We start from the raw sequence: 9846 nt of genomic DNA, 5'->3' as shown, positions 1-9846 counted from the left end.
TAAGGCAAGAGATTCACTCATTTATTCAACTTCTTTTGAGTGTGTGTCCTATTTGAGAAATTGTGCCCACCCAGACTGCAACCACTAAATAGCAAAGGATATTAGGCAGCAGGACCTGGAGACAGAGTGAAGAGCAGCAGAATTTCAGAACATGTTCCACCAGTGAGAGAACCTAACCCAGGGAACAGCAGCAGGCAGAGTGACTCAGCAGGTGACCATGAAGCGGGAGCAGCTCCGGCAGGGGGATCTGTTATCCTGTGCAGAGAAACACAACCTCAACGGGCAGTAGGCTCTGGGAAGGGGACGTGGGACCCAATACAAAGAATGGGTCTTCCCTGCACATGGCATAGGAAGAACCCATGGCTTATGCCGGGACAGTGTTGGGGAACTGAAGTATGGCCCAGGGACCCCTGCAAGTACCAAGGCTCCTGAGCAACACTAAAAGCATCCTTTACAGTCTGGATCCTCAGGTCCTGCCTCTACCTTGAAAGAGATACACTCCTATTGCCATAAAAAGCCCAACCCAACACTTCTATCATTATTGGGCACGTACCTAAGTAACAAAGAAATGGAAGGATGGATTTTCAGTTCAGCAGGTTCCAAAGTATGTTCTTTAAAAATAGGGTGACCAGGGATGCCTGGGTGGCGCAGTTGGTTAAACGACTGCCTCCGGCTCAGGGCGTGATCCTGGAGTCCCGGGATCGAGTCCCACATCAGGCTCCCAGCTCCATGGGGAGTCTGCTTCTCCCTCTGACCTTCTCGTCACTCGTGCTCTCTCTCACTGTCTCTCTCTCTCAAATAAAAAAAAAAAAAAAATAGGGTGACCACATGTCCTGGCTTGCCAAAGACAGTCTTGGTTTGCTCACGTTGTCCTGGGGTAATTATTAAGTGTCCCATTTCATTCTCAAAAATGGTCCAGTTTCGACAATAAGCTAAATGGACACCTAACCCAGAAAACCACTTCTGGGGATATTAATAGTTGTGTTGTCCTTCTCTGGACCTGTAAGCTCCCAAGTCGTATTACAAACCCCAAAGAATGAAATATAGTATAAAAAATATTTTATCAAGGAACTTAAAAAGAAAACCTCTGTTATCTTGTGCAACACCTGTTGAGTGATATACAATTTGGGCAATAGTGCATTAAATAAAGTTAAACAAGTTTCTTTGTTGTCAGAACATAGGGCTTCCCCAGAGACTGAATACAGCAGCCTGTCATGAACATACAACGGAGGGTCATTTGATGGGCAGCTTTGCCAAACTTAACACCTTCTTTTCATAACCTATCTTAAGAGATCGATATTTACAAAATGCACCCACATTTTTGCTCATCAAATAGGAGCGCTTAGTATGTCTAGTATGTTTAGTATGTCTAGGAATTGTTCTAGGTCCTAGAGAGAGCCACCAGTGAACTAGAAAAAGTCCTTGTCCTTATGGGGCTTACATGCTACTGGGGGAGACAGGTAATAAATCTGTAAAATATTGTTATGTGAAAACTAATGATCTACCACCCAAGTGACCGAAAGTCAAAATAAAAACCACACCATCTGCCAATTCTGAGTATTCATGAAGCAACCTGTCTTCAGACATGAGTTAGCAATGATTCATGTCTGTCAAAAGCCAGGCATAGGGACCATGTTTTCTTAGTAGAAACAAGTCTCTTTCAACAAGTCTCCCCCTACCCTGGAACTGAGTGGACTCCTTGTATCATTCTCCTTAACATTAATGTGCCTGTGGGGGAGTCCGTCTTCCATCAGCTACTGTTTGGGAACTGTTTTCGTAATAGGTACCTTTAAGTGAATACTCCTTTCTGTTCTATCTAGAACTGAGGTGTTATTGAAAATAGCATCACTTTCAAAGGAGGTGTTTATAACTGCCAGGACCCAGGGAAGAAGTCAGAACAAATGGAGAGTTACTCCATTCTATCCCACACATCCCACCCCCTAGGGCTGGGACGAGGGACAAGGAGGTGCTTTAAAAAAAAGAAAAAGAAAAAGAAAGAAAGAAAGAAAGACCATGCACACACAAAAAACTCCTACCCTTTGATTGATTCTGTGCAGAATAGAGACTCATATTTAAATGAATAAGCCAAGTTAAAACTTTCCCTCCTAGAACAAAGCAAAAGGAAAGCCTCTTTATGTTGCAGCAGCTATAGCTGCCACGGGCTGAGCCTGTCCCAAAGCTTCCCTCCACTGCTCAAAAACTAAGCCATCTTGCTGCATTTAGCACTTCTCACCAGACCACCCACCCAGACGCGGATACACAAACCACATGTGTGAGGAATGCTGTTCGGCTAGGAAATCAGTATCACTATTTCAACCTTATTACTTGCACAGACAGCCCTTTTAGTGCAACTCATTTGTTTTATCTTTTCAATAGCTTTGATTATTTTCTTTTAATGGCCTGGATTTATCCTTTTCTACCCTTTTGAAACTTCAGAACTCTTGGGCGGGGGCTGCATGGGGTGGAAGACATGATTACGAGGGGAAAATGAGCAAACAGCTTTGCCTTGACTCCCCACCCCCCCGCCACCCCTCCCCGCTCCTTGGGGCCATCTCTTCCGTGCAGACTGCCCAGTGCCCTAAGTGATCATAAAACGGGACCCAGCAGCCTTCCCACTCAGGTGGCAGACTATTTCTGTTGTTACTTAACAGTTACAGGGCTCAGTTATCATTACTGCAACGTCTTGTCATCTGTGCCATGTACTTCTCTCCCTTGCCCTTGGGAACCATATTGGTTACCCTCCTTTAATTAAGGGGGAAATGAAGACCAAAGGGCTGAGCGGACTGCCCAGGGCAAGTTAACAACTTCTGGAAGAGCCTGGAAATGCCGCTACAAAAGGGGACCACGTAAACAGGAAGGTGTGGATACTATTACCTGGCAGAGAGCACAGAAGCCCTGGAATGTGCTCAGGATTTTCTATTTGGGTGGCATCCGGGCAAGGACACCTATAAATACCCTCTCGTTGCTCCACTAATCAGAACAAACAAGTCCATTAGTTTGGCACACTTTGTCCCCGGATTACCAAGCAGACAGGTCTGGGCATCAGGCCTCGGTTCAACTGCCAACCTTTTCCAGGACCCCTAGCCTATCCAAACGGGAACACAATTCAGAGAGAGCTGGTGGAACAAATGGACTGGGGTAAACGGTGGCTCAGCACACCTCGTGAGTGACAGCGCGCTCGGGGACGGCATCCTGAGTTGTCTTCAGCACACCCAAGCTGCCTGTCTTGACTTTCTCTGCACTGGGAGAAATGCAAGGCCATTATTTTCAAGTAACAAAATGAGCATCTAGGCTGAAACAAGGGAAGAGATGAGTCCAGTTCGAGCACTGTCCTTAGAAAGCTCCGCTGCCAGCCCAGCCCATCTGGGACTGATTCTTCCACACCTAAAACCAGCTTCTAGTTGATACTGCACAAGGCAGTCCGCTATGCTCTCCTCCGTGGCTTCTCAGCCTGAAGATAAGGTGACCTTGTCAAACTTGCTATTAAGTCTCTTTACTATTAACTAGAGCATTATATCCAACTGCTGGGGTATTTGCCAAACTCAAAGTATTCTATTCTCTTTGAAGTGCAGTTTCTCCTTCCTGTCTAATCAAGGTAGCATTTCTTGCTGCTAAAGTAAACGCAGAGCCTTTCACGGTCGGACTTTGTCCAGTGATAGTGCATTGTTTAATTTATGCACCAACCCTTCAAGAGAAACAGGGGGAAAGAGAAAAAATGCCGCGTATAAGGAACCTGGTTTATTCTAAGAATGGGCCCCACTGTTTCTTGCCCGGTCTCTGCAGAGCTTAAGAACGGGCTGGTTTGAGGACACAGAAAATGCTGTTAGGCCCATGGGACTCAAAGATGAATGGGGCGGGGGGCGGCAGGGCTGTGCCCTCAGCTGGTTCTGATCTCTCCATTCAGTCTTCCTCGGGACCAGTGTCACTTCTTGAAAAAGGCCAAGGGCTTGTTTTCCCCCGTATGCAAAGTGGAAACCAAAATCTGGTCAGATGACTCTTCGACAATTAGTAAGACTATACATTGTAAAGAACATGGAGCCACAGTAGATTAAATATGAATTTAAGTAAAACACCTATTTCTGTCAATCTGTACTTATATTTCAACATGGGTTTTAGAGATGGGAAATACATCTTACGAATGCCTTGTAGTTCACATAATAGCATCTACACACACATACACAGTGTATCTTTCAACATAACTACACATACACACTCCATTAAAAAAGATACTGACAGATTTAGAAAACGTATTGGCCTTGCACTGTTCATCTCAAGAATACGTTTTTGCTTAATTTAGTTTTGCACCGCCCTGTAGCTCTGGCCACCGTGACGGATCTGTCAGTATTTCCATCATAACTCTATTTGCAGATACTGGAGTACAAGTGCCAAAATACATATTTACAGTTTACAGACCACGGTGGTTTTGTCTTCCTTTGAAATTGACTTCTTCAATGCATCTTTCCAAAGAATATCCAGGGATGGCAGTGCCTACACGATCAAAAGCATCATATGAAACAAAAGGGGTCAAAGATGTAGACTTCCAGCCCAAGGGTAAACTAAACCATGGGTAAGGGACTCCGTGTTCTCTGCAGCTGGAGTTGTCTTTACAGCAGAGTCCCCAGTTGCAGGCTCCCCTGCCACAGTCTGAAGCAACCTTAGAACAGGAGCATGTGCGTGTGTGTGCTGTACACAGTGTGAGAACACAGAACGCGAAAGGCAGGACGCCATGCACATACAGCAAACTATTCCAGAGCCGATCACTTTCAAAGTGAACACAAGCCACCAAACCCGAATGCTGACCATTTCCAAAACACCGGCCATCCAATTCTGTTACCTAGGCAGAGTTAAAACATTTAAGAGCAAGGTCTCTCGTAAAATCAATGGTAACTAACGTTAACGTGTGGGGTTTGAAATGCACAGTGTGTGACGTCACGCAGGCCCGAACTGTTAAGTGGTCTAAAAGGTGGGCTGGGTTTGTAAAAGATTATCGGCATAAACATTTTTTGGTGGAAGAAAACCAACTTCTTTGGCTTTTTCCACAACAAGGTGAGTGATTATTCAGATCAAAGAGAGACTGGCTAATCAATTTAAAAATGTTTAGAACACTCTCTTAGGACTTATTTCTTTTAGAGTTTTGGTCCCCTGATCTGTAGTTTTTACACTTCTCCCGACTTTCTGACATAATATGCAAGCACATAGAGACACACCCTTTTGTCTGCATAAAGGGAGAGGGAGAAGCGGACATTTTTGTTCCTGACATAATTGCTCTATGTTAACTAACACGAAAGCATCTCCTCATACAGAACCAAACCAGAAGCCAGCCAATTTATAAGGGGGGAAAATTCTCTGTACATAGGTCTTTACCCCCTCAAAGTACAGGAGGAAAATGCAAAGAAAATTTCTCATATTTGGCTGGCTCAAACCATATTCACACTCACCCAATCGATTTTACTTGAAACCTATCTAAGAAATTAAACCCTGCCATTCTCCCTTTGTGCTTAAAAAGCCAAAGCCACCATCAGGATACACATGTGCCAAATATAATTTTTAACAGATTTCAATGGTGTTTATAAACGTGGCAGAACCGAGAGGGTTACTGGAAGAGAAGTGTAACTATTTGAAATCAATTGAAAGGGGATTTATTATTTCCACGTTTAAAGATTCGATAAGAATAAGAATACAACTTGCAAAAAATCAACAATGTGACCCTCACTCTATTGAAATTTTGTGGAAAACTCATTCCGCTCTCTCCATGAGAATTAGAGGATGGGGAGGTTTTCTTGAATTTTGTTACTGATTTACAAACTTCCATTCTGACGATATTCTGAAGATATCTGCTTTATTGCCTAAATTTTAGGTCTAGAGTTTACCACTGCAATAGCTTCCCTTCTCGTTGTCCATTTTTGTTTGGTTACTTATGTTACCTAGTTGCCTGGTAAGTGGTCAGAGGAAGGAGAAAAATCTTCACACTGTCAGATCATTTTACCACACAACTTAGTTACAAAAATAAAAATGGCCCAAACTACATATATACATTTCTAGATACACCACACAGATATTTTAGTTAAACCACATCCATGTCTGGCTTAATGAGCATATGTGGATTAGCAGTTAGAAATGTTTAAAGATTATTAAATTTTGCAAACAATTCATGTAAGCATCGCCCTCCCCGTTCATCCCCAAGTTAAAAATGAAACCAAACACAACTAAAACCACGCCTAAAACCACACACTTCAGTCACCTAATGTCCAAAATGACTCCAAAAGTTTCTCTGGAGTTAAACATTGAGCAGGGGACACACAACAAATGCTTCAAGGACTGTTCATGCCAGCCATCAAGAATCGTAACATTACCGAAAAAGTACACTTGTCCTTGGGGAGGACGCTTCACAAGTAATTTACAAGGAGCATGGCTGTATTATAATTTTTTTTTTAAAAGGAAAAAAATAGTGTCTTTGGATAGAAAGAAACAATGTAAAAAAAAAATCCCCTTTTTAAAATGCAGAAAATAACTTCATTATCAATCTGCATTTACATTACTGCCCAAAAGAATGGGTCTGGAAAGACCATTTTCTGTACAGACACTAGTTAATCTCTGTATGAAAAGACAGCATCTGGCACAGGAATAAACAAGGGAGAGCCTAGAGACTGGTCTATTCGCACACATAGAAGCTTTCTTAAGGCTGATCCAGTGAATGAACCTTTGGATCCAGAAGTATTTCTTCATTTTCCTTCTTTTCGGTTGAGTTCCTAGCAAAAACTTGGAAGATGAGCTGTTCTCACTTGGCATATCTCCACTTACGGAGAGGATGGAATAAAGACACCAAAAGAACTTTGGTTTTTTTTTTTTTCTTTTAAAAATAATTCGCTTTCTTTTGCATGCCACAGGACAGATTTCTAGTTTTAAAACAGGGTACATCAAGAACAAAAATAACCCCCCCCTCCCCAACCATCTTTATTTTCACCAATATAAGAAATCCTTCTGGAAACATAAGCAAGTGACTAAACAGGCTCGAACCACTGAATCTACAAGTTAATACATGATCTGTTATGGCAGAATAACCAAGGATTTTCCCCCAAAGAAAGATTTTAATTTTCCAAATATAAAAGAGTCTACGAGGATCATACGTGAACAAAAATCTCTTATTCCAGGTTTTATGGTAAAGATGGATAACACACTGGCAGCTGAAGAAAGCTGAAACTCTTACTAATAAATAGATCCAAATTAAGAATTTCTACAACATTTCTTTAGAAAACAGAACCAGAATTCTTTTTTTTTTTTTAAAACGATGATCCTGTGGAATGCCTTTACTTCCGTCTTTCTCTAGTATTAGAAACAGTAAAACAGACACAAGGATGTTGATTGACAGCTCAACAATGCTGGATGCAGGACGTTTACAGGTACACTTGTTTAAAAGTCCTACAGGTTTATTGACTAAGGCTAGACAACAACTCATATGATCCTATTTGGTGCATTTCCTACCGTGGTCCAAGATCATTATATGGATACAGCCAAGAGCTGGGCCCCAACTTTCAGGAGAAAGACCACAAAGAAGAAAATCAGGGTGGCAATTTGGTCCCCCCAGTTGATTATTTGTGTCCTGGAACTGGAAAAACAAAAGGTGGCAAATACAGACTGCAACGAGTAAAAGGACTTGGAAAAGTTGGCGGAGCGTGGCACGGTATACGAGTAAGGTCACTGGGCTTGGGATGGCAAGGGCGCTGCACTGAAAGAGCATCCGTGGGACCAAGTACTTATAATGTCTTGTGGTGTCATTCCCTCAACGACTTTAGAATATCTGTATGCGATAATAAATAGATCAGTTATGTAATAAGGCAGTGTGTTGAATATGCATTCGTCCTGTGGAATGAACCACCACAGAGAGAGAGAGACAAGGATACCATACACATTCTTGAAAGTTTTCTTGTGTTGTGTTTGATTTGTTTGTTTTCAAGGCTATCCAGGCTAACTCTTCCCGGGGATTTCCTTGGAGAGAAGAGTGGTCCGCTGAGGCTGGTTTGCTTAACCTCTCCTTTATCAAGAGATGATGACTGGCTTTAAAGAAAAATAAAGCTGAAGGTTGTTTGATTTTTATTTTTTTCCCTTTTGGTTGCATCATTCTGAGTGTTTTCATATAAACAAACAAAAAAAAAAAATCACAACCAAAAAAAAAAAAAACCAACAATAGTTTTTGATGCATCCAGTTGTTGTATCCTCAGGAAGTTCCAGATGTTTCCAGGTAACTCTGTAGTTTACGGACTGTGGTTTTGTCCAACGAGCAAAGGTCAAAATCAAATGTCGTGTTTGTGATATGAAAGTGTCCAGTTTCTTCTATAAGGTTCACGATCTAAGGGAGTAGAGAAGAGAAAGATTGGGCAATGAGCAATGGACATCACAAGGCAGAGAGAGAGGTGGATGGGATCAGATATGGAACCAAGAGACTAATATTCTCCTTTCTAGTAAGAGGATCCTAAGCTATGGATGGCATGGAACCATCCTTTAGCCAATCTGGTAAGCCAAAGGACTATTAACCCTTTGAAATTCTTAATCAAAGCAGATTTCCTGTTCTCCTCATTCATAGCCTTTAAACTGATTCCTCCTTTCAAGCCATCAATAGATTATTTTACTGTCAGGGTGGTTAGGGGGAGATACAATTTCAAAACCCCTTTAAAAAATACTCAACGGGTAGCGACTTTCCTTATTAAACATAAGGAAATTCCATCCTAGAGATAGCAGCATTCCTTATAAAATGAAGTACACACACACATGTAATAATGATCCTTTTTTCTTTCTGACTATGTTACTGAAAACTCAGAAAGCATAAAACCCACAAAGGGAAAAAGAGAAACCATCTCTAATCCCACCCCCTGAAGACCATGGGTAGTAACTGGAAGGGGGCCGGAACTGTTTCATTGCTTGATTTGGGTGCTGGTTACAAAAGATGTGTTCACTGTTAAAACTCAGCTTGCCGTACCTTTATTTTACCTCAATAAAATGAATAAAAACCTCTATTTATTACTTACAGTCATGTTCCGTTTATTCCCTTGGATATTTGGGGGTAACAAGTACTATCTATAAAAAGAAAAACCCTTTCTCTCCTCGTGTGGCATAGTCCTGCCCCATTTCTTACTGTATGGGCTCCAACTTTCAGACATAAAAGTGGTGGCAGAGGTACGGCTGTGGTCTTGCCTTTTGAGAGGGTATTTCTTAAGGTTCCAATGTTAAGAACGATGTCGGTCACTGGTCTGAATCCTCCATCATGTCATGTGTTGTTTCTATTCTAATTTTACTCATAATTTTATCAAAAATGGACGCTATGCTGAGGTAGCATGGACTCGAGGTATGTATGTTGTGGGTAAATTGGGATGGAGGGGGTAATTTTACCAAGCTTTGTGGGGGAGAGAAAAAAAAAAAGCATCAGGATGAAAGAAAAAAAATTTGCAGAGAGAAAATGGGCCAACTCCATTCATTTTTTAGTTGTCTGTTATGCCCCTCTTATCACTTCTCATTCTCTTTAGTCCACCTTAAAAAAGAACAATTTTAATTATTTGGCCTATTATTTATTCAGTGGAGTTTCAGATTACCCAATTTCAGATGGAAAACAGCAAAAAAGAAACCTTTGAACCTCTATTAGTTTTCTTTAAAAAATGGTAAATTTGTGAACTATTCCCTATGGGTCAATGGCTCTCAACAGCAACTGTGCTCCCCATTCCTGACATACCTGACTTCCTCAGAAGAATAAAAGACATATTGAACCCCAACCCAAGTAATCGTCCAGCTCCAGACTGAGCTATTATTACCTTATTCAACATTCAATAATAAGGTATTATTACCTTATTCAAACAG

The 9846-nt window shown here is 41.6% G+C and overlaps 1 protein-coding gene across 2 annotated transcripts in view; it reads right to left on the bottom strand.

The window, feature by feature from the left end:
* Positions 1 to 4043: 4043 nt before the first annotated feature.
* Positions 4044 to 9846, bottom strand: part of MLLT3 (MLLT3 super elongation complex subunit) — a 287105-nt gene continuing 281302 nt past the window's right edge. For both annotated transcript variants that reach the window (XM_044265593.1, XM_044265594.1), the window contains one exon: positions 4044 to 8347. In XM_044265593.1, coding sequence (XP_044121528.1) covers positions 8216 to 8347 — 132 coding nt within the window. In that variant the 3' untranslated portion in view covers positions 4044 to 8215. The remainder of the gene's footprint in view (positions 8348 to 9846) is intronic.

Source organism: Neovison vison, chromosome 9 (assembly GCF_020171115.1).
Source record: "Neovison vison isolate M4711 chromosome 9, ASM_NN_V1, whole genome shotgun sequence".
NCBI classification, from domain to species: Eukaryota; Metazoa; Chordata; class Mammalia; order Carnivora; family Mustelidae; genus Neogale; species Neogale vison.
Note: the sequence above shows the minus strand (reverse complement) of the source record. Positions and strands in the feature narration are given on the sequence as shown.